The 24,014-nt window shown below is 42.6% G+C and overlaps 1 protein-coding gene across 3 annotated transcripts in view; it reads left to right on the forward strand.

The window, feature by feature from the left end:
* mrps27 (mitochondrial ribosomal protein S27) overlaps positions 1-22,425 on the forward strand; it is a 71,709-nt gene extending 49,284 nt beyond the window's left edge. For all 3 annotated transcript variants that reach the window (XM_067982743.1, XM_067982742.1, XM_067982744.1), the window contains exons 8-11: positions 4,387-4,489; positions 4,603-4,745; positions 17,370-17,531; positions 22,110-22,425. In XM_067982743.1, the coding sequence (XP_067838844.1) occupies positions 4,387-4,489; positions 4,603-4,745; positions 17,370-17,531; positions 22,110-22,349 (648 nt within the window). In that variant the 3' untranslated portion in view covers positions 22,350-22,425. The remainder of the gene's footprint in view (positions 1-4,386; positions 4,490-4,602; positions 4,746-17,369; positions 17,532-22,109) is intronic.
* Positions 22,426-24,014: the final 1,589 nt, after the last annotated feature.

Raw genomic sequence — 24,014 nt, forward strand, 5'->3', positions numbered from 1 at the left:
ATTAATTACTTTAAGTTCCTCACTCTCATTAGACCCTTGGTTCCCCACTATTTCTGGTATGTTTTTTGTGTTAACTACTGTAAAGACAGATACAAAATACTTATTTAACGACTCTGCCATTTTCTTATTCCCCATTATAATTTCTCCTGTCTCAGCCTCTAAGGGATCCACGTTTACTTTTGCTACTCTCTTCCTTCTTACATACTTGTAGAAGCTCTTAAAATCTGTTTATATTTCTTGCTAGTTTGCTCTCATTTTATTTTCTCTCTCTTTATCAATCTTTTGGTCATCCTTGCAGGTTTCTAAAACTCTCCCAATCCTCAGGCTTACTACTCTTCTTGGCAACATTATATGCCTCTTTTAATCTAATACACCCTTAACTTCTTTAGTTAGCCACAGATGGATCACTTTTCCCCTGGAGTTTTTATTTCTCAATGGAATGTATATTCGTTGAGAATTATGAAATATTTCTTTAAATGTTTGCCATTGCTTATCTACTGTCATACTTTTAATCTAATTTCCCTTTCTACCTTAGCCAATTCGCCCCTCATAACTATGTAATTGGCTTTATTTAAGTTTAAGACTCTAGTTTCAGACTTAAATAAGTCACTCAGGAACTCAATGTGAAATTCTATCATGATCACTCTTCCCCAGAGGATCCCTTACTATGAGATTACTAATTAACCCTGTCTCATTACACAAGGCAAGATCTAAAATAGCCTGTTCCCTGGTTGGTTCCACAACGCATTGTTAAGGAAACTGTCCCGAATACATTCCATGAACTTGTCCTCCAAACTACCTTGGCCAATTTGCTTTGTCCAGTCTATATGAAGATTAAAGTCCCCTACAATTACTGCATTACCTTTCCAGTATCCAAACCCTTCACCTTGTCACCAATAGCTGTGCATTCCTAAACGCGAGTTATAGATAAAACTCTTTGTTGAACAAGTTAAGATGTCCCGCCTGTCGCCATGAAGGTTAAAACTAGCAAGTTTCAATGCATTTTTGTATGATGCTCTAATATCTACAAAAATGATAATCCATCTTATTGGTTCTGATTTATAACAATTCCACTCAAAATATTGTCATTAATCTTTTAAACAATTAAATAAATTTCTGCTTTCAAAACATGCACCTTCGTATTTCCTTTGAAAGTATCTGCAGAACTGAATCTCTGCAATTTTCTTTCTATCCCTGAACCACTGCTCTCGCTAGGGTACAGTTCCTTTGTGACCACTCATACCTCATGCAAGCATGACCCTGGACAAATGAGTGTTGGCAAGCTATTTGATGGTGCATTTCTGTCGATTTTTAATCATGAAGCTTGTGAATGAGAGTTCAAGAAAAGCAGATCCAATTATTGAAAAACCTAATTGAAAAAAACTGCAAACTCGTTGCATTTGTATCATTGGTGCTGAAATAGTACAGCAGTCCTCAAAGGATTAATAGGAGGATTACTCCATGACCCACTATGCTGTGAAAGCAAGCGTTAAGTACAACAATCAAAATTAAAATCTTGTTTTTATTCCCTTCACGAAACCGTGATTGTACTTTTTATCATGTGCATATACAGATTAAGCCTGATGAATTTCTAAGATCTGAAAGACAATTATGTGGAATATTAAAGCGCTCTCTAAAGTATGATGGATTTTTATTGCTTTCTTTCACTTATGGGTCAGTTATAATATTGCATTTGATACTTCAAATATAAAATGCATCATCACTATAGCAATCATGTTACCTGAAATATGTCTGATCATATTTTAGAACATAAACTAAAGAGCTCAGGGGCTCAATAAAAATTACAGTTTTTGAACCTGCAATTTTTTTTACTTTGTTCTGCGAGGCATGTCTAATAATGGGCTCTGATTTCTACCAAAATCATAGATTAAGTTATATAGGCCTACCTAATCAATGGTCCTGTGGCATATGGCAAATCAGATTATCAATTCATCATTTTATGACCTTGTATGTATGAGAAAATCTAATCAAAACTTTATAACAGATCTAAACGGAATCTGTTCATTTTTTTTCCATCTTCCTCCACCCCATTTCTATTTTTTCTTTTTTCATGCTTTGAAACCCTGCAGTCCATCCCGTCCATCCCGTCGTTCCCCCTGCATCCCACTGTCCCCCCTACCGCCCAGCCATTCCCCCCCCCAGTCCATCATTGTTTTGCCCCCTCTAGCCTGTCGTTTCCCCCCCCACCCCCCAAAACCCGTCATCTGTGTAAATCACATTAGTAAGCAGTCTGTGAACTGGTGTCTTCTACTAAGAATTCCACCACTCTAGTATTGTAACCTATTAGGCTGCCTTGAATATGAAGCATTTCCCAAGAACAAAGCACTGATTTGCATAATGGTTTAATATTCATGCCTTAAACCTGTTTGTTTTTGTGCCCAAGATTTTAATTAGGAAAATTTACATCTGGTATCTAGTGATAATAGAAATGCTTAAAAAGAGCATATTAAATCCTTAACTAAAAAATTCTCTTTTATCCCCTGGTTACTTGCAATGGCCCTGTTTTATTTTAACATAAAAATGCGTTTTGCATCATAAATGGCCAGGTTAGCCAGCCTCCACTCTCATTCATGTCCGATGCAGAGACTGAACCTTCCGTGCCAGATTCTTTACTATGTATTACTGAGGAGCCCGTGTTAGGCAGTGGTATAATCGGAGTGCAGAATTGCAGCTCTCTGCACTGCCTTAGTTCTGTTTTGTAAACTGAGGCTAGATTGTTTTTTCTCACCTCTCCTGAAGCTGCTGACTCTTGTGCAGTTCACCAGGCATTGCTAATCCCCCACTACTCTGCAAGTGTAGCCGTTTTTTACGTGTATGCGCAAACAATGAATGTTGACAGGTTATTCAACATGGAGGGCATCACAGCCGAGGCAGATCCTGCTCTCGCATGACAGTCACATGTATTCATTTTTCCAGCAGGGGCCATTGGATATCAATCAGCAGTGGGACCCAACTGAAGCGTGCTGAGGCCAATTGTAGCACCACCCCAGCTGAGTTCACCTAACTTGGCACAGATCAGGAATCAAATATGCAATCTTATAATCTGTATTATAGCTCAATATCTCACCACATGGTACATTTACCCACTAATGGGAGCTCTAGCTCATAGAGCACGCAGAAACAAACACAGATACTGCCTGACCTGCTGAGTGTTTCCAGTATGTTCTGTTTTTATTTAAGGTTGCCTTGATTTTGATGAATTATATTTATAGCTTTTATTTTGAAGTAGTTGTTGTTTTCATATCAATGAAGACGACATATCTGTGGAAAAGGGATATGCTGGAGGGGGAACGACGAGTTGGAGAGGGAATGACTGGAAATTACTTTTTACAGTGTTTTAGAACAATTTTTAATTAAAATTAACTTTTTTAAAATTTAAAATTGATTTAAGATGGTTTCAGAACAGACAGCTCACAAAACCACCACCCCCCACCCCAAATACCAAGTGTCACTCTGATTTATGGCGTCTGTTCTCAGCATTTTATAGCTCCGTGTGGTAGGTCTGCGGGGTCAGCTATTTGCTGTGCCGTGAACAAAGTCCTTGATTCGCCATTGAGCTCGCTGCGCCGCAGTCAAATCAATTTTCCAGTGTGGTATATCGCATCGTTCCAAGAAAGTCCGGGCCATTGACAGGTGTGCGATACCTGGACAGGATGAGATTTCAAATGTCAGCAGCTGTCAACAGCAAACCTGCGAGGTGACCTGTCTTTACATTAAAGAAAGTCTATCCAATATAATTCACCGTCCATCTGTGATTTTCAATTCCCTACTTCGCACTGCCTATACCACACGAGGCGGCTAAGATGAGCTTTGCAGAGTCATTCCCCACATAATGCCTATCAGAATTTCAGTCAGTGGCTACAGATGAGATCTACAAAGATTTCAGTCCATTTCTTTTGTTTTGAATCAGTTTATATGGTATTTTACTTTTTAGTTTCTTACTGCATCTTTCTACTTCTGTGTAAAATTTTGTAAGTAAATTTGACTATTTTAGCCTTACAAGTTAGTCTGATGTTGTTGTATTTACTGCCTTTTGGATAGAAAGGAGAACACCGTGAGCATCCCACATGTTCTGTGGTGCAATATACCATAATTAAGAGGTAATTGTTAATTGCATAGCCCGGTATCCCATTCTCAGCAAACATAAGGATGCAGATTTCGGTTCATAGGAGACTCCGCTTGTGGAAACTGACTTTTTGCTGTGAGCACAAAGTACAGGTGTTGGAAGAAAGTCCAAATCATAAAATGAAATTGGAAATATTTTGAAATCTTGATTAGTGATTACCTGATAGGTTTTAACTGTTTGCTTAATGTAAAGATTTTAATCTACTATGCTTATTTTCTATATAATCTGCTGTTTTCCAGTGGGAAGATGAGCGGAATCTGGGTGCAGCTTTACTTTTGGTTGGGCTGAAGCAGAACAACACGGTTGGCTTTAGCTCTCAGCTTCTGGGCCTTGCATTGCTCGGTACGTTTCCTGCAGCTCTTCAATTTAATATATTTTGTGTGCCATCCTACAGAGTGCTTTTGACCCTAAGCAGATTTACCAACATATTTTAATTTTCTGTAAATCTTTAACAGGAAAAGTTGAACTCTCTAAAGGGATCCGTGCTGTTTACACCAAAATGCCTCTGATCTGGACCCCAGGATACTTGAATCGAGCTCTAAATGTAATGGAGAACATAGTTAAAGCATCTGATGGGAAAAGGCTTTGTAAAGAAGTGGTAAGAAATAATAAAATATATACTGTTTTTAAAAAAATCTTAACTCTTAATCTGCTACATGTGGATGCTACTTTGTATTCAGATGGTTTCTCAAGAGTTAAATGACATGGTTGTGGTTGTATTTGTGCCCAGAAGTGCAGGTTTAAGGGTTGACACAATTTGCATTTTTACGTGCGGGGTTCAGGTAGGTCGGGAATTGGGTGTTCTACTTACTAATGACCCTGTAGATTTGTGGGTCACTATCCTTGCCGGTTTATGGGCGGGCCACTGTTGGTGATCTGTTTTCTCCTTGGAGAGGGTCAGGTTGTGTCTGGTGGGGAGGAAGTTTGAGAATAGATTTTGTACCGTTTGGGAAGTGAACCCCAGATTGACTGCCCTCCATCTGGATCTAGAGGGTTGCCAAACAGATTGGGATATGTCTCAGATGTAAATTAGCTACATGTTTGTTTTACTGGGTCAGAGCTGAGAGGCGGAGTTTCCACCTTGTGGGTAGTAGCAAAAGCTGTGCTTGCCTGAGTGTTGCAGGTTGACTTTGCTCTGCATTGATTCGAACCAGCAAGCATTGGGCTGTCACCTCTTGAATTGTGAGTTTATGGTCCTTCTGGTCATCCTGATTGCAGTCAGTTCAGTGACATGACCAGAAATATGAGCCTTTCTGGCCGCAGCGCTTTCAGCAGTTCTCTTAGAGAAGGTTCATAAGACTATATTAACCCTTCCACGAGGGCCAAATAATGCCCTTTCATGGGGCTGTCTCCCGCACCTTAACAGTGTCTGAAAAACGTCTGATCCCAAATTGAGTTTGCCGATTTTTTGGGTACTCCCAATGGCCGCAAAAAACAGGCAGTAGACCCCTTACATATGTAAATGAGGGGCCTAACGCATGTTTTAGGACCCCTTTCCTAAATTGGATGACACTGATTCTTCAGCAGTCGCTGCGGCTAAGCAGTGTCTGCCAACAAAAAAGTAAGTATAACATTTTTTTGGAAGTTTGGTGTGGAACCAGGAGGAACAGCAGTGTTCCTCCCGGCTCCATAGCAACTCCTGAAGTCCGCTGCTGACCTGCGGTTGCTCCCTACACCCACCCCACCACCCAGGACGTGCCTATGGGCTGCTGCCAGTGAGGCAAGTGGCCCGAAATTAATCCCCTTGAAATGGGTGAGCTGCCTCTGGAGGTGCAACAGGCAAGGGCGAGGTGCGACAGCAATTTAGGGCAGCCTCGGGCCTCCTGGTGTCTGCGCGCTGTTGGTTATGCATCCGAAAATGAAAACTAATTTCTACCTCAGTATCTTTCTAGGATGATTTGAAATGTAAAGCGATTCTGTAAATCATATATATTAAAAACTGCTCCATTATCGTAACTGTGAAAATATTTATTAAAGCCATTCAAAGCTTTTAGGCATTTTATGGCTGACCTGCAGCACAACATGGGATTTGTTTTAAAGAGGAATTTCATTCATTTTGACAGCATGCTTGCAAACTGAATCCTGATGCTCTTAACTTTGTTTTGAGAAAACTTCAGTTCCACTAATCCACAACATAACTGGTGACATTTTGTGCTCTTTCCCCTTTTGACTATTGATCTAATTCTGAACTGTGAACGATTTGCAGGAAATCAGTCCTAAGTGGAATACACATCCATATTGCTAAGTTATTGCAACCCACATTTGAAATAATGTACCCTGCCTCATGTCATTTTACTGAGAAACCTATGCACAATAAAGTCTGCAGGCATCAAGAAGGGAAACAAAACGGGACTGCTTTTATATGGAGTGAAAAGAATTAAAATTCACTCCGCTTATATCACACACAGGCATTCTGCAACCACTGCCAATGGTACTCATACTTGGCCTGAATGGGGGCAAGTGTGAGTGGATGGTGAAATTTCACATCCCTCTCCTCTTCCACTTAGCTGTGCAGTTGTGATAGGGGCTCAGCATGGAATAGGGAATGGAACCTGTGTCTCTCTGATCCCCGGTATTCTGACACTACAGTACTTGATATAATTGACTCCATTCAGAATGCCAAGACATTTAGTTTAAAGATGAAATATTAAATACTTCTAAAATAGTTTGGTTTCCCTTTTAAAAGCTTTAAGTAGATTCTTAGAGATGATCCACAGGTACATAAGAATGTGGCACATATGAAGTGATTTTTTTAGTGTGCAAAAGATCTTCAGCTAGCTTCGTGTACAGCATCAAAATGTCAATTATTTGTATTTAGAATATTTTCACTCCCACATACTGTATTTCTTCTTCACCTTGGGAAGGGTACGAAGGTCTGGTCTGTAAACATTCTCTGTACGTGGTGGGCAATGTCGGTTCCTTCTGCCTGACCTAGATCGCCCTGCCTCTATGAGATGATTTGGCCAGCAGCTGGCACAATACTGACAAAACCTATTCATTGAGATGAGTACGAGTGGAAGCCGTTCCAGGGACTCTGTCCTCTGATCGGGAGCCACTTTAATTCCTGGGTCACCTGCAGTGCCATATATTTTAATGCACTTTAATCATCCTTAACCTGCGTAGCTACTATAAACAGGATCTCGGTTAATTACTTCAACATTTTTTTTAAACTATTTTGACGATGAAACATATCTTCAGCAAAGTATTTCTTCCTTTTCTACAGCATATCTACACTGCTAAAATTGCATTGTGCCTGTGGGTAATTGCTGAGCAGTAGTCCACATAATGCTGGCATTGACTATCTAATTTAATTGCCAGCAATTGTCTGCTGCTGTTAACATCCTCAAATACTTTAGCCAGTTCAGAGAAGTGTTCATAGTGTCAATGTTTAGAGCACTGTATCCTACTGCCATAAAGTATTAGATTTAACTATTTGAGGACATTGGTACTTGATTTATGAAACCACTCAATAAACAAGTAATTAGTCAACATTACCTAAAATGTTGTTTATTATTTGTTTACAAGTTCTGGGGGCAGCATACTGCAACAGCACCATTTATAGTATTGTAGAGAATGCTGTTGAAATGAAATATTATGTTGCCATACGCATTTGTAACAAATTAAGATGCTGATGGCTTTTACAAATGAATAGTTCTTTGTGTAGCTTTAAAAAACTGTTCATAGTAGTGCAGAAATGAAAGCCCACAGAGGATATGGCCTTGTAAGGTTCAGTTTTGAGATCTTAATTCCAGCTCCTATGGCAAGCTAACTCAAAACATGAAATTATTCCTTTTTTAGAAATGACTTGAGCTTTTAAATTAATAAAGGGGGTGGATAACAAGCTCTCCATTTAAACACCCCCCACACATCTTGGAAGTGAAGCCCAGCTAGATTAGTTGTACAGAACCTTGTGCTTAGCACATAACAAAAGTGCTATCATGACATTGTAGTTATACAGTGTAGCCTGTGGCCTCTTCTTGAAGTAAAAGCCCTTATCGTCCTTGATTGGCGTTGATGAGGCACTCTTTTGGACTGACTCTGAGTGCCTGCCAAAAGTTGCTTCCCAGTTTCATTTGGGCCAACAAACTGTCCTATTGTTTTATCTGCTGCCACACCATTTTGAAGTGGAGTGTTTTTACTTTGTAGCCATTAATAGAACTCTAAGTTACTCTATGGGCCCGATGTTAGCATGGCTGCGGGTTCTCGGCGGGGGGGCTATCGGGCGCGTGGGTAACGCGCCCGGTGAAATTAGTCAGTTTCCCGCGTGATCGTAGCAGACAATCCACTAATTGGATCCACTTACCTGCTCCTCCGGGTTCCCCACTGCTGATCTGCGCGTCGAGCGGGCTGCGCATGCGCAGTACGATCTGTCAGCTGGAGGAGCTCTATTTAAAGGGGCAGTCCTCCACTGACAGATGCTGCAACAAATAGCAAAAATTACAGCATGGAGCAGCCCAGGGGGAAGGCTGCTCCCAGTTTAATGATGCCTCACTCCAGGTATCAATACATGGGGTGAGGAGGAGGGGGAGGACAGAGATCTTCCTCCCGGCGTGCGGGAGGAAGCGGCCTGCTTCTGCCACCAGGAAGGCCTGGCTCGAGGTGGCAGAGGAGGTCACCAGCGCAACCAACATATCGCCCACCTGCATACAGTGCAGGAGGCGCTCCAATGACCTCAGTAGGTCAGCCAAAGTGAGTACACGTAATCTTTCCCCTACACTCCGTCTGCCACATCACTGCCCCCACCCCACATCTCCTTCAGCACTGCCAACACAACTCTGTCACATCACCCCTCATACCCACTCAAACCTCATCCTCATCTTACCTGCACCTACTCACCTCGCCAGTACTCATCCCACCACTACCACTCAACCCAATCCTCATACAATCTCATGGCTCTCTCTCATACTCACCCCCTCGTGCATCTCTTTCACGGCCAGCCTCACTCAACCTGCCACTACCTGTGCTGCAGCCACAGGGCATGCATCACATATGTGCAGTAGGCAGCGTAAGGCAAACGTGTCGTGAGCATGAAGGGGATGCACAAGGGTGTTTGAGGGTTTGTCATGGTTGTTACTTATATTGAATTTCTGACCAACTCATATTACATATTATATTGGCACCACTACTGCTATGTCTTCGCGAATCCTGTCTGTTTTGTGCAATAATGCCCTCTCCTGAGGATCACTATGAGGACCCACAACTGATGCCACCCATTGTGTCACTGCAGAGTGGGTGTAGGTGTATTTGCAGGGCTCTTTTGTGCAGACGACTGAGAGACATCGGCGATGTCCCCGGTTGCACCCTGGATGGATGCGGAGGAGAAGTTGTTGAGGGCAGTGGTGACTTTGACAGAGACAGATAAGAAGATGGTGCTCGGGCCAGCCAGGAGCAGCTCGGCATGAAAGAGGCTGCAGATGTCCACGACTACATGTCGAGTGACTCTGAGCCTCCGTGTGCACTGCTGCTCAGAGAGGTCCAGGAGGCTGAGCCTCGGTCTGTGGACCCTGTGGCGAGGGTAGTGCCCTCTGCGACGCATCTCTCTCTGCGGTAGCCCTCCCTCCTGCTGTGCAGGTGGATGTGTCACAGCACTCTGTTGTGGAGCTCCACGTGTCAGAGGTGGACGGCATGGATGGTGAGGCTGGTGATGCTGTTCGCCCTCCGAGGAGGTCATGACTGCAGCTATGGCGGCCCCCATCTGCAAGATGTACATCTGAGGGGGTCCTCAAGGTAGGTACACGTCTCTGGACCCCGGGGTAAGTGTGCAGGTTGGTGACTTTGACTGTCAGGAGGAGGGTGGTGGAGGCCAAACTTTGTCCCAAGTGACAGAGTGGTCTTCTGCAATGGGTGAGGGTCTCCCCCCCACACCTGTCAAATGGACCTTTGCAGCTGCCACAGGCTGACAGCTGCAACACGTCCATTTGACCTGGGAGTGTTTCCCCCAGTGTGGGAAACAGTCCCAGTTTGCTCTAAAATCCCACATAATCCCTTAATCAGGTCAGTTAATGACCTGAAATACCTAAATAAATAGCTTCAAGTGGAACCCCGCTGGCTTTAATTGCCTGCGGGATTCCCACCAGCGGGGGCTGCGCGCGCACGCCGGCGCGTCAGCGGGGAACCCGGAAGTGCGCGGGTTTGGGGCGGGCTCCGGTACCGCGCCGGGATTCTCCGATTTTCGGAGCCCCCCGCCAGGAACGCACCCGACAGCGGTTGCTAAAATGACGCCCCATGTCTCATACATAGCAAATTTGGAAGTGTCTACAGATAGTTGTTTCCTATGGTGTAAAGCTGCAGATAGCTAAGTAAATGGTAAAGTGCATTCTGTACCACTCACATCTTGTAGGAAATAATGCCAAGGAACAGATTAAGGGTCATTCCACTCTTTCCTCCATTTCTGTCTGAGAATCTTTCAATCGGGTTCCAAATTACAGTATTTGCAAAGGCTACCACACGGAGCAAATCTTGCACGTTTGCTAAACAATATCATCCTCACACACAAAAGGTAGTGGAAACCTGGAATTCTCTCCCCCAAAAAGCTGTTGAGGCTTCTTCAATTGAAAATTTCAAAACTATGATTGATAGATTTTTGTTAGGCAGGGTATTAAGAGTTATGGAACCAAGGCAGGTGAGGTGCCTGAAGATTGGAGGGTAGCAAATGTTGTACCTTTGTTTAAGAAGGGCGGCAGGGAAAAGCCTGGGAACTACAGCCTGACATCTGTAGTGGGTAAGTTGTTAGAGGGTATTCTGAGGGACAGGATCGACAGGCATTTGGAGAGGCAGGGACAGGATCTACAGGCATTTGGAGAGGCAGGGACTGATTAGGAACAGTCAGCATGGTTTTGTGAGAGGAAAATCATGTCTCACGAATTTGATTGAGTTTTTTGAAGGGGTAACCAAGAAGATAGATGAGGGCTGTGCAGTAGACGTGGTCTACATGGACTTCAGCAAAGCCTTTGACAAGGTACCGCATGGTAGGTTGTTACATAAGGTTAAATCTCACGGGATCCAAGGTGAGGTAGCCAATTGGATACAAAATTGGCTTGACGACAGAAGATAGAGGGTGGTTGTAGAGGGTTGTTTTTCAAACTGGAGGCCTGTGTCCAGCGGTGTGCCTCAGGGATCGGTGCTGGGTCTGCTGTTATTTGTTATTTATATTAATGATTTGGATGAGAATTTAGGAGGCATGGTTAGTAAGTTTGCAGATGACACCAAGATTGGTGGCATCGTGGACAGTGAAGAAGGTTATCTAGGATTGCAACGGGATCTTGATAAATTGGGCCAGTGGGCCGATGAATGGCAGATGGAGTTTAATTTAGATAAATGTGAGGTGATGCATTTTGGTAGATCGAATCGGACCAGGACCTACTCCGTTAATGATAGGGCGTTAGGGAGAGTTATAGAACAAAGAGATCTCGGAGTACAGGTTCATAGCTCCTTGAAAGTGGAGTCACAGGTGGATAGGGTGGTGAAGAAGGCATTCGGCATGCTTGGTTTCATTGGTCAGAACATTGAATACAGGAGTTGGGATGTCTTGTTGAAGTTGTACAAGACATTAGTACGGCCACACTTTGAATACTGTGTACAGTTCTGGTCACCCTATTATAGAAAGGATATTATTAAACTAGAAAGAGTGCAGAAAAGATTTACTAGGATGCTACCGGGACTTGATGGTTTGACTTATAGGGAGAGGTTAGATAGACTGGGACTTTTTTCCTTGGAGAGTAGGGGGTTAAGGGGTGATCTTATAGAATCATAGAAGTTACAACATGGAAACAGGCCCTTCGGCCCAACATGTCCATGTCGCCCAGTTTATACCACTAAGCGAGTCCCAATTTCCTGCACTTGGCCCATATCCCTCTATACCCATCTTACCCATGTAACTGTCCAAATGCTTTTTAAAAGACAAAATTGTACCCGCCTTTACTACTGCCTCTGGCAGCTCGTTCCAGACACTCACCACCCTTTGAGTGAAAAAATTGCCCCTCTGGACCCTTTTGTATCTCTCCCCTCTCACCTTAAATCTATGCCCCCTCGTTATAGACTCCCCTACCTGTGGTTCTTTTGCAATCACCTTAAATCTGTGTCCTCTGGTTCTCGACCCTTCCGCCAATGGGAACAGCTTCTCTATATCTACTCTGACTGGACCCCTCATGATTTTGAACACCTCTATCAAATCTCCTCTTAACCTTCTCTGCTCTAAGGAGAACAACCCCAGCTTCTCCAGTCTATCCACATAACTGAAGTCCCTCATTCCCGGAACCATTCTAGTAAATCTTTTCTGCACCCTCTCCAAGGCCTTCACATCCTTCCTAAAGTCCGATGCCCAGAATTGGACAGAATAATCCAGTTGTGGCCAAGCCAGTGTTTTATAAAAGGTTCATCATAACCTCCTTGCTTTTGTACTCTGTGCCTCTATTTATAAAGCTCAGGATCCCGTATGCTTTTTTTAACCGCTTTCTCAACCTATCCTGCCACCTTCAGCGACCTGTGCACATATACCCCCAGATCTCTCTGTTCCTGCACCCCCTTTAGAATTGTATCATTTAGTTTATATTTCCTCTCCTCGTTCTTTCTACCAAAATGTATCACTTCACACTTCTCTGTGTTGAATTTCATCTTCACGTGTCCGCCTATTCCACCAACCTGTCTATATCTTCTTGAAGTCTATCACTATCCTCCTCACTGTTTACTACACTTCCAAGTTTTGTGTCATCTGCAAATTTTGAAATTGTGCCCTGTACACCCAAGTCCAAGTCATTAATATATATCAAGAAAAGCAGTGGTCCCAGCACTGACCCCTAGGGAACACCACTGTATACCTCCTTCCAGTCCGAAAAACAACCGTTCACCACTACTCTCTGTTTTCTGTCACTTAATCAATTTCGTATCCATGCTGCCACTGCCCCTTTTATTCCATGGGCTTCAATTTTGATGGCAAGCCTATTATGTGACACTTTATCGAATGCCTTTTGAAAGTCCATATACCCTCATCAACCCTCTCTGTTATCTCATCAAAAACTCAATCACGTTAGTTAAACATGATTGCCTTTAACAGATCCGTGCTGGCTTTCCTTAATTAATCCACACTTGTCCAAGTGATAATTTTGTCCCGGATTATTAAAAGCTAAAAGCTTCCCCACCACCGAGATTAAACTGACTGGCAAGTAGTTGCTTTCAACCTTTTTTGAACAAGGGTGTAACATTTGCAAGTCTCTCGTCCTCTGGCATCACCCCCATATCTAAGGCTGATTGAAAGATTATGGCCAGTACCTCTACAATTTCCATCCTTCTCTCAGCAACCTAGGATGCATTCCCTTCCGGACCGGGTGACTTATCTACTTCAACTACTTTCTAGTACCTCCTCTTTATCAATTTTTAGCCCATCCAATCTCTCAACTACCTCCTCTTTTACTGTGACTTTGGCAGCATCTTCTTCCAAGATCTTTGTCTTGATCCGTGAGAAGTAAGTGGAGTGTGAAAGGTCAGAAGAGTGTGGAGTTTAGCCTCAACATGAATTCAGCCTCGAGTTGCCATTGGACAAGAATTTTGTTTTTATTTTTCCTAAACTTAATATTTGTGTGAAGTAAGAGTAGTTTGATTCTTGTTAGTGTTTGGTGCTAGTGGGAGTTCAGGCTAACACTATCTACATTTTCCAGAGTGTATCCACGGACAGCATATTTACATTAAGTGTTGGAAAATTGGGTCCCTGGAGCAAAGGACCTCTGTGCTCAAGCACCAATTGGCTGCACTCCACAGGATGAGAGAGGATGAGGGGTTTCTGGGTCCTACTCTCCAGAATGTGGTCACCCTAGAGGCTATGCTAGACAGTTCAGGACTCGGGGATAAAGTAGAAAGAGAGAAGTGGGTGACCATTTGCAGGGTCAGCAGAAGGAGACTGGCTCCTTAGGTGCAAGGAACCCCTGAGTTACTGGAACTGTTCAGTAGATGCTTAGTGTTGGACAAGTACGAGGTGGACAGGGACAGCGTCTGAGGATAACGGTGCTGAGCAATATTGCGGCACCGTGGAGCGAGAGATTACCCAAAAAGGGGTGAGGTGCAGATAGACTACAAGAGTAGGAGAATGGCACAAGTGGACGATTCTGTAGTTAAAGGTATCTATGACCTTTTTTGCAGTTATGACCGGGAGTTGCAAATGATTTCCTCATCAAGATTTTCTCTTCTTTGTGGTCAGTAAAACTCTCAGTTGCTTCAACCCCAATTTCCAATGGCATAAACCTGTTATTTTTGCCCTCCTGTCACATCACTCGTCCTCTTCTCTTGACAACAACACTAGCCTTGTCGCACTAGCCTTGCATCATTAATCTTTTGCCTTCTATCACAAGAGGACACCACAAAACACACCCTAGCTTTCCCTCTCTACTTTCTGGATACACCATTCCCTCTGTGATACTCTCGTTGACTCTTCCATCACCTACATTCCTGATTGTTCCTTCCCAGGCACTTTCCCATGCAACTGTACCAGATGTAGCACCTGTCCATTTGCTTCATCCCATATCTATTCCAGAGTCTCCAAACACTTGTACATGGAGGATTTATATGTACCTGCTCCAGTCCAGTATACTGTATTTGCTGCTCGCTATGTGGTGGTCTCTATCTTGTGGCAATCAAATTCAGATGCTGGCAGCTTTGCCAGATGTCTCCATTCTGTCTGCAAGTGTGATTCTGACCTCCCTGTGGCTTGTCACATAAAGTGCCCTCCCATTTTCACTGATCTTTTTATCTGTGCCTTCTTAGCTTGTCCCTCTCCCTCATCTCTTACAACGATGTTGACTCCCTCTTATTGACTCTCTCCATTCCACTAGCCTCCACATCACTAAATTATCTGCCATTTCCAATGAAGCTCAACAAAGTTTCAAGAAAATAGGATCAGGAGTAGGCCACTCAGCCTCTCCAGCCTATAATTCCATTCAATTAGATCATGGCTGATTTGTACCTCAACTCCCTTTACCCACCGTTGCTCTGCATATCTTACGTAACAAAAATCTGTCGATCTCAGTCTTGAAAATTTTAATTGACCTACCATTCACAGCCTTTTGGTGGAGAGAGTTCCAGATTTCCACAACCCTTTCCATGAAAGAGTGCTTCCTGATTTCGCTCCTAAATGGTCTAGCTCTAATTTTATTATTATGCCTCCTTGTTCTGGATTCTCCCACCAGAGGAAGTAGTTTCTCTGTATCTACTCTATCGAATCCTGTAATCATTTAATCGATTAGATCACCTCTCAACCTTCTAAACTCAAGGGAATACGAGCCAAGTTTATGCAACCTGTCCTCATAATTTAACCCTTTAAGCTCTGTATCATTCTGGTAAATCTGTGCTGTAACCCCTCCAAGGCAAATGTATCCTTCCTGAGGTTCGGTGCCCAAAACTGAATGCAATACTCCAGGTGGGGTCTGACCAGGGCTCTGTACAGCTCAGGTCAGAAGTGGGGTTGTTCGATGATGATTGCAGTGTACAGGTCCATTCGTAATTCCTCAGATAATAAAGCAGTTCATGCCTACATGCAGCAAGACCTGGACAACATCCAGGCTGGGGCTGATAAGTGGCAAGTAACATTCACGCCAGACAAGTGCCAGGCAATGACCACCTCCAACAAGAGAGAGTCTAACCACCTCCCCTTGACATTCAATGGCATTACCATTGCTGAATCCCCCATCATCAATAACATGGGGGTCACTATTGACCAGAATTCAACTGGACCAGCCATATAAATACTGTGGCTACAAGAGCAGGTCAGAGGCTGGGTATTCTGTGGCGATTGATTCACCTCCTGACTCCCCAAAGCCTTTCCACCATCTACAAGGCACAAGTCCGGAGTGTGATGGAATACTCTCCACTTGCTTGGATGAATGTAGCTCCAACAACACTCAAGAAGCTCGACACCATCCAAGACAAAGCAGCCCGCTTGATTGGCACCCCATCCACCACCCTAAACATTCACTCCCTTCACCACCGGCACACAGTGGCTGCAGTGTGTACCATCCACAGGATGTACTGCAGCAACTCGCCAAGGCTTCTTCGACAGCACCTCCCAAACCCGCGACCTCTACCACCTAGAAGGACAAGGGCAGCAGGCACATGGGAACAACACCACCTGGACATTCCCCTCCAAGCCACGCACCATCCCGACTTGGAAATATATCGCTGTTTCATCATCGTTGCTGGGTCAAGATCCTGGAACTCCCTCCCTAACAGCACTGTGGGAGAACCTTCACCACACGGACTGCAGCGGTTCAAGAAGGTGGTTCACCACCATCTTCTGATGGGCAATAAATGCCAGCCTCGCCAGCGACGCCCACATCCCATGAACGAATCAAAAAAAAAAGATTATGGTCAGCACCTCCGTAATTTCCACCTTTACTTCCCTCAGCAACCTAGGATGGTATCCCATCCGGGCCGGGTGACTTATCTACTTTAAGTACAGCTAGCCTTTCTAGTACCTCCTCTTTATCAATTTTTAACCCATCCAGTATCTCAGCTACCTCCTCTTTTACTGTGATTTTGGTAGCATCTTCTCCCTTGGCAAAGGGAGAAGATGCAAAATGCTCATTTAGTAATTCAGCCATTTACAAATCAAAACAGGTTTGTGCAGAATAAAGCACACTATGAAAGTCATTATTCAAACGGCTTGCAAAGAAGAAAATCCAACGAAATTGCTTAAATAAGTGTTATAAGATAAATGTTCTTTTACAAGTTTCTCTGATGTGGACGTGTTCCCCGAGTGGTGTCTTTCTGAGCTGCACATACCAGAAAGATCCTGGTTGAGTCCCTGGTATGTGCTGAGTTAGCCCATCACAGCTGGCACTGGCACTGGCACTGGCACATTTTCCATGCTTAATAGCTGGGGATTCAAGATGGGCCTGGATTTCTAGGATTTGAATAGCCTGCCAACACTGTCCAGCTCTTACGGATGACAAATAACTATTTTGACAATGTACCTGAGGTCTGTCAGTATATGTGGAACCATATGGTAGAGTGAGTTACTACCTGCATGCGAGGAGGGGTAAAAGGAGGAAGTCTAAGCTAAAATGGAAGAGAAAGAACTGGAATGTTTCTTTAGGGACAATAGTTTCAAATGTTAGATTTTTTTAATATCACGCATTTAGTAAATCAGGGCGCTGGAGCATGGTCTCCAAAACAGCAATTGCAAAGGCTGACTTATTAGCTGGTGAAGTCACTGGAGATTTTTGCTCGTGTTCTACAGGTGGATGCCATGGCAACCATGTTGGAGATGGCAGCATCTGAGACCAGTGAAACCAAGGTGACAGAAGAATCACAGGAAACAAAACAAGAAGCTGCACTTGATGACAATGATGATGAGGATAATGAGAAATCAAAACTTACAGACTACTTGAACAAATTTACGGTATTTAGAAAATGACAAAGTTCTTTACATTTTTAATACATTGAAATAGTTATGTGATTTTCTTATACAATATATATAATACCACATCAAGATAGATTTGTACAAAATGACATTGTGAAACTGTCCCAGGAGAATCTGAGATTACTGTTCTATTGAATGCTCCTTCCCACTATCCCTGCTATATTATTGTATTTAAGTACCTAATCTCAGGCCTACCTAGGGAAGCAGACAAGTACTTTGCTTTTATGTAGCAACAACTAGGGAAAATGTACTTTTCCTTTCAATTTTAATTTTTTAAGCAACTCTTCCAAAATCCTTTACATTTGCTCGTGTAAAATGTCCCTAGAACACTAAAGGCTGTTTACTTTGGGCTTTTTATGAACAAATGCTTGATTTTTAAATCTTGCCTCACAACAAATCAAATCACTTAAGTTTCCACCGCATCTAATAAAGAAACAAAGCTTTAGCTCATCTTTCATTTAAAGAACATTCTGGAGTGACACTACTCTAATCAGGAAATGTTTTCGCCAAATCAATAGCATCAACGCTGATTATAAAGCAGCCATTCAGTACCAAGCCTTTGATTCAAACAGGAAATAGATTGTCGGCAAGCAAAGCAAGATCCAAGGCCAAGCATTTTCTCTCTGCGGGGAGCTGCCTAATGTCACTATAGATTTTTTGGGGTCAATCATAGTTGTATTAACAACAATGATAACTCTCCTTAAAGGCCCATTATGTGGTGCTGTATCGAGCTATTTCTGTCCGACCAGACTAACATGCCCAGTTTTGTTGGTTTACTGTTTCAAATCAGTTGTCCAGTACCTTAGAATTAAAGTGCGCCAGGGTACCATGTACTCAATTATTCATTTGCTGTTGTGTTGAAACTTAACTGCAAAACAAGATATAATTACACATCGCTGACTGAGAAATGGGATTTAATAAACAGAGGGGAGAAAGTACATTCATATTTTTTACATTTTGTTTTATAGCAAGCTGTAAGAATGAGAAGGTGTACAACATGATTCAGAGCAATGTTTTATCATAATACCAATTGAAGGATCTGTTTGTTTTGGGCAGGTAGCCTAGAAATGAGGTTGCATTTCCGTTGCTCAGGCTTGTATATACTTGAGCCTGTTTGGATTGATATTTTAGAAATTTACTTTAATTTCAATATCCAGAAGATCATGACATACTCATTGTTACATTGGGAAATTCCATTTTTTTCACAAAGACAGTCCATTCTAATTCCTGTAACTGTTTTTGCTGCAGACTTTTGTTCAGTCAAAATGAGGGGGAAAATTCCTGGTTTAAATGTAGTGCTGCATACTGCTCCAACATGTCTGTGTGTTTCATTTGTTTCTCTGTGATTAGCAGGTAGACAAGCTGAGATAAACAAACTGTCATTTTTCCCAAGACAGAAAAAAGTGCTTAATCTTCTTGCCTGTTGAACAGATGAACTCTCTGTGGAATGACAAGGAGCCTCCAACTGAAGCTAATACCTGAGCTACCACTAAACACTAGGGACAGTATTTTCCTCTGTTTGCTAAAGAGTAGTTGTGAGCAAATATGTCACTAGAGAGCACCAATGAATGTTTGTGTTTAGTACTGCACTGAGTATCCTTCCCCTCCAAACATTAGTGAAAAGTTCAGGAAAAAAAATGATTTGTGCTTGTTCATTGAGTTCATTGAGGAACTTGTGCAACATTTCTCAGCTGAAGTCCAAATTGAAAAGTTGAGTGTTCTACTCTTGATCAGACCTGGTGTTGGTGAGTTAAAAGAATGGGAAGATCTCAAAGCATGGCCATAACAGTGAATAGTACAATCCCATACAGTGGGATGGAGAGGCGGTTTGAACAAATTAAATGCAGCTTGTAGGGAGGTGTAGGGAGGAAACATAGAGTCATAGAAAATTTAGGGCACATGCAGATACTTTTCAAATGAGTTGAGGGTTTCTGCCTCTTCCACCCTTTCAGGCAGTGAGTTCCAGACCTCCACCATCCTCTGAGTGAAAAGATTTTTCCTCAGCTCCCCTCCAATCCTTCTACCAATTACTGTAAATCTATGCCCCCTGGTCACAGATACCCTCTGCTAAGGGAAATAAGTCCTTCCTATCCACTCTACCTAGGCCCCTCATAATTTTGTACACCTCAATTAAATCACCCCTCAGCCTCCTCTGTTCCGAAGAAAACAACCCCAGCCGATCCAATCTTTCCTCATAGCTAAAATTCTCCAGTCCTGGCAACATCCTCGTAAATCTCCATTGTACCCTCTCTAGTGCAGTCACATCCTTCCTGTAATGTGACCAAAACTGTACGCAGTGCTCAAGCTGTGGCCTAACCAGTGTTTTATACAGTTCCAGCATAACTTCCCTGTTCTTATATCCTATGCCTCGGCTAATGAAGGAAAGTATCCAGTATGCCTTCTTAACCACCTTATCTACCTGTCCTGCTACCTTCAGGGATCTGTAGACACGCACTCCAAGGTCCCTCACTTCCTCTACACCTTTCACTATCCTCCCATTTATTGTGTATTCCCTTGCCTTGTTTGCCCTCCCCAAATGCATTACCTCACTCTTCTCCGGATTGAATTCCATTTGCCACTTTTCTGCCCATCTGACCAGTCCATTGATATCTTCCTGCAGTCTAAGCTTTCCTCCTCACTATCAACCAAACGGCCATTTTTTGTATCATCTCCAAACTTCTTAATCATGCCCCCTACATTTAAGTCCAAATCATTAATATATACCACAAAAAGTACTGAGCCCTGCGGAACCCCACTGGAAATAGCCTTCCAGTCACAAAACCACCCGTCGACCATTACCCTTTGCTTCCTGCCACTGAGCCAATTTTGGATCCAACTTGCCACTCTCTCTTGGATCCCATGGGCTTGTACTTTTTTGACCGAGGGGAATATGCAGGTGTGGGGACCTCTGGGGATTTTATTTATTTTTAAAATTAGTGTCCCTATTCAGTGCAGAGCAACTGCTAACTGTGCAATGTTAGTTTTACGTATATTTTTATTATTCGTTCATGGGATGTGGGCGTCGCTGGCGAGGCCGGCATTTATTGCCCATCCCTAATTGCCCTTGAGAAGGTGGTGGTGAGCCACCTTCTTGAACCGCTGCAGTCTGTGTATATGCGCAGGATCCCGCTGGTAAGAAGCATCCGTGTACAGGGAAATAGCCTGTAAGGTGAAATTCAGTCTTATCAGGCTGGGTGATTATTTACTGGAAATTTTGTTTTCTGGTGGGGGGAAAACAAGCTAAAAATGAGGGTTATAGGGCCAAGGAAGAGGCATAAAAATGAAAATTAGCCCTAGCTTCATAAAGTAGTAATCATGAGAATTGCAAACATAGGCCTGTGTACATGGGTTCAGGCGCAGCCAGTTCTAAGGAAGGGTTAATCACAACACATTAACTTGTCATTTCTATTTACCGATATTGACCGACCTGTTGCGTGTTTCCAGCATTTTCTGTTTCTATTCGCAATTGTGTCTTTCCCTCTGTTCCTTTTGTCTCTCCTCTCCTTCCCCTTTCTCTGTGTGTGTCTCTCTCTCTCTCTCTCTTTCTCCTACGTGCTTTGTGCTCCTCCTTCCCTTTGTTCCTTTCTCTTTCCTTCTGAATGTGTGTGCCTGTCTGTTTCTTTCCCATCCCCCTTTCTCATTTGCACTTTCACCTTTTCTGGTTTTCATTCTATCTTTCTCCTCCCCCTTTCTGGTTCAGTCTTGCTCTATCTTTCTCTCTCTGTTTTTCTGGTTCACGTGCTCTCTTTGTCTCTTTGTCTCTCTCTCTCTCTCACTCTCTCTCCCTTCCCCTCTCACACTCGCTCTTCTTTTTCAATTCATTTTCTTATTTAGTTCATTTTTTCTCTTTCCTGTTTTGATTCACCCTTTCTCTTTTCTGGTTCATTTCCTTGTCTGAACCAATTTCTCCTTTTTCTAGTTTGCTTTCTCTTTCTCCTTTTATGGCTCACTCAGCCTCTCCTTTCTTTAGTCTCTCCTCTCTTTGGTCTCTTTCCATATGCCTGCAATTTCCGACCGATGATCTTTTATATCACTTATCTGTTTTCCATTGAGCAGTTTGCAGGTCATTTAACACTCAAATTCTCCCTCTTTGATTGGTGTATCTAGTGGTTATCTCCCCCCCACCCCCCCAACTTTTCTCTCTCTTTCCACCCTTACTAAAAATGTCTGTTTATCTGTCTTCAGTTCTGATGATGGAGAAATGCCCAAAAAGTACAACCTGTCTTTTCTTTTTGTAGATGATGACTGACCTGTGCGTTTCCTGTTTTTTTTAATAGTATGTAATTGCTTTCTCTAAAATGAATGCACCTGTTCACCTTACTCTTACGAACACACTTTTCTGTTTAGTTCTGTTGTTTAATTTGGCAGGAGCCAAAGATCCGTGGTTGGTGCTGATGCCAAGAACAAATTCCTTGGCTCATCACATTCAGACATTTCCTTATCCTTTGTAGGTTCCTAATACTGATTCTGTGAGCCTCATTGTGAGACTGATGGAAATTCCTTTCTAGATTTATATTCCACTGATGGTAATATATATTTTTGGTTTCCCTCTGATAGGAGCTAAATGCAGAGCTGGAGTCTCTTGGAAAGATTGAAGCAGCAAGTCTATTGACTCTGACAGACAAGCTTGTCAAAGAAACTCTCCCATCATCTGAAGCTGGTGAGATCCTTAGTTACGAGAAGAAGTTAGAAAAGTGGGAAGAAGAACGTGCTGCACTGATTGAGCGAGAAAAAGAGTTGAGGGAGAAGGCTCGTCAAGAAAGAGAAGCCAGACTAGCAGCGAAAGCCACAAGTTAAACCTAGTAAAGCTCCGCCTTCGGTGAAAGTTACCATCTTGTCCTGCAAAGTTGATTAAACTGTGCCAGGAAATGCAGTGTGCGTAAATTTGTTTCATTCTCTTTTCAAAAGTTGTAAAGCAATAGAACCATTTTTGAGTCTTGCTGAGTGAAATCTGCAAAGTTGCAAAAATGTATTTTCCAAAAGCTAATTCAATCCGAACTTCTGGGGATGGATCATAACACTTTCACCTCACCGTGAACGTAAACTAACATCCAATGGTTTATAAACTGATACTTTAAAAATTACTACAGGTCAATTAACCATTTATATCTGGGTAAGAATTATTTAACATACAAATGCCCAAGATAATGTCTACTTTAAGATGACTACATTCACCAGTCAGATATATAATAAGCCAATCATTTGCAGAAATACCTTATTTGGTCAGCTGTTATATTAAAGAAGATAGATATTTTCTAAAGAGGTAGATGTGTGAAGTAAACCTTATTACCGTACAACTTTCATCGAAAGCTAGCAGTTGTGATATCCTCTCGTGTTATTTGCACTGGGTTGTAAAATTCTAGCATAAATTTTCAGGTGAGAAATGACTGCTCTAAGTTATTATTGGAGAATGATTCACAAAGTAACTTGATCTATTGATGAATTGTTCTTTATGGGGTTACTAAGAGCTTAAAAATTGGAAAATCCCCCTTTAATGTACTGTATTTGCAATTTTATCTCCTGTTAAACTGTGTTAAGTCTCTTAATTCAAGCCTGATTCGGATCACTTATTAAACCCATTGATACATGGTTTAGATCATAGAATCATAGAAGTTTACAACATGGAAACAGGCCCTTCGGCCCAACATGTCCATGTCGTCCAGTTTATACCACTAAGCTAGTCCCAATTGCCTGCACTTGGCCCATATCCCTCTATACCCATCTTACCCATGTAACTGTCCAAATGCTTTTTAAAAGACAAAATTGTACCCGCCTCTACTACTGCCTCTGGCAGCTCGTTCCAGACACTCACCACCCTTTGAGTGAAAAAATTGGCCCTCTGGACCCTTTTGTATCTCTCCCCTCTCACCTTAAATCTATGTCCCCTCATTATAGACTCCCCTACCTTCGGGAAAAGATTTTGACTATCTACCTTATCTATGATGTGGAGATGCCGGTGATGGACTGGGGTTGACAATTGTAAACAATTTTACAACACCAAGTTATAGTCCAGCAATTTTATTTTAAATTCACAAGCTTTCGGAGGCTTCCTCCTTCGTCCGGTGAACAATGTGACATCGTTCACCTGACGAAGGAGGAAGCCTCCGAAAGCTTGTGAATTTAAAATAAAATTGCTGGACTATAACTTGGTGTTGTAAAATTGTTTACAATTACCTTATCTATGCCCCTCATTATTTTATAGACTTGTATAAGATCACCCCTCAACCTCCTACTCTCCAGGGAAAAAAGTCCCAGTCTATCTAACCTCTCCCTATAAGTCAAACCATCAAGTCCCGGCAGCATCCTAGTAAATCTTTTCTGCACTCTTTCTAGTTTAATAATATCCTTTCTATAATAGGATGACCAGAACTGTACACAGTATTCCAAGTGTGGCCTAACTAATGTCTTGTACAACTTCAACAAGACATCCCAACTCCTGTATTCAATGTTCTGACCAATGAA

The sequence above is a fragment of the Heptranchias perlo genome, chromosome 4 (genome assembly GCF_035084215.1).
Source record: "Heptranchias perlo isolate sHepPer1 chromosome 4, sHepPer1.hap1, whole genome shotgun sequence".
NCBI lineage: Eukaryota > Metazoa > Chordata > Chondrichthyes > Hexanchiformes > Hexanchidae > Heptranchias > Heptranchias perlo.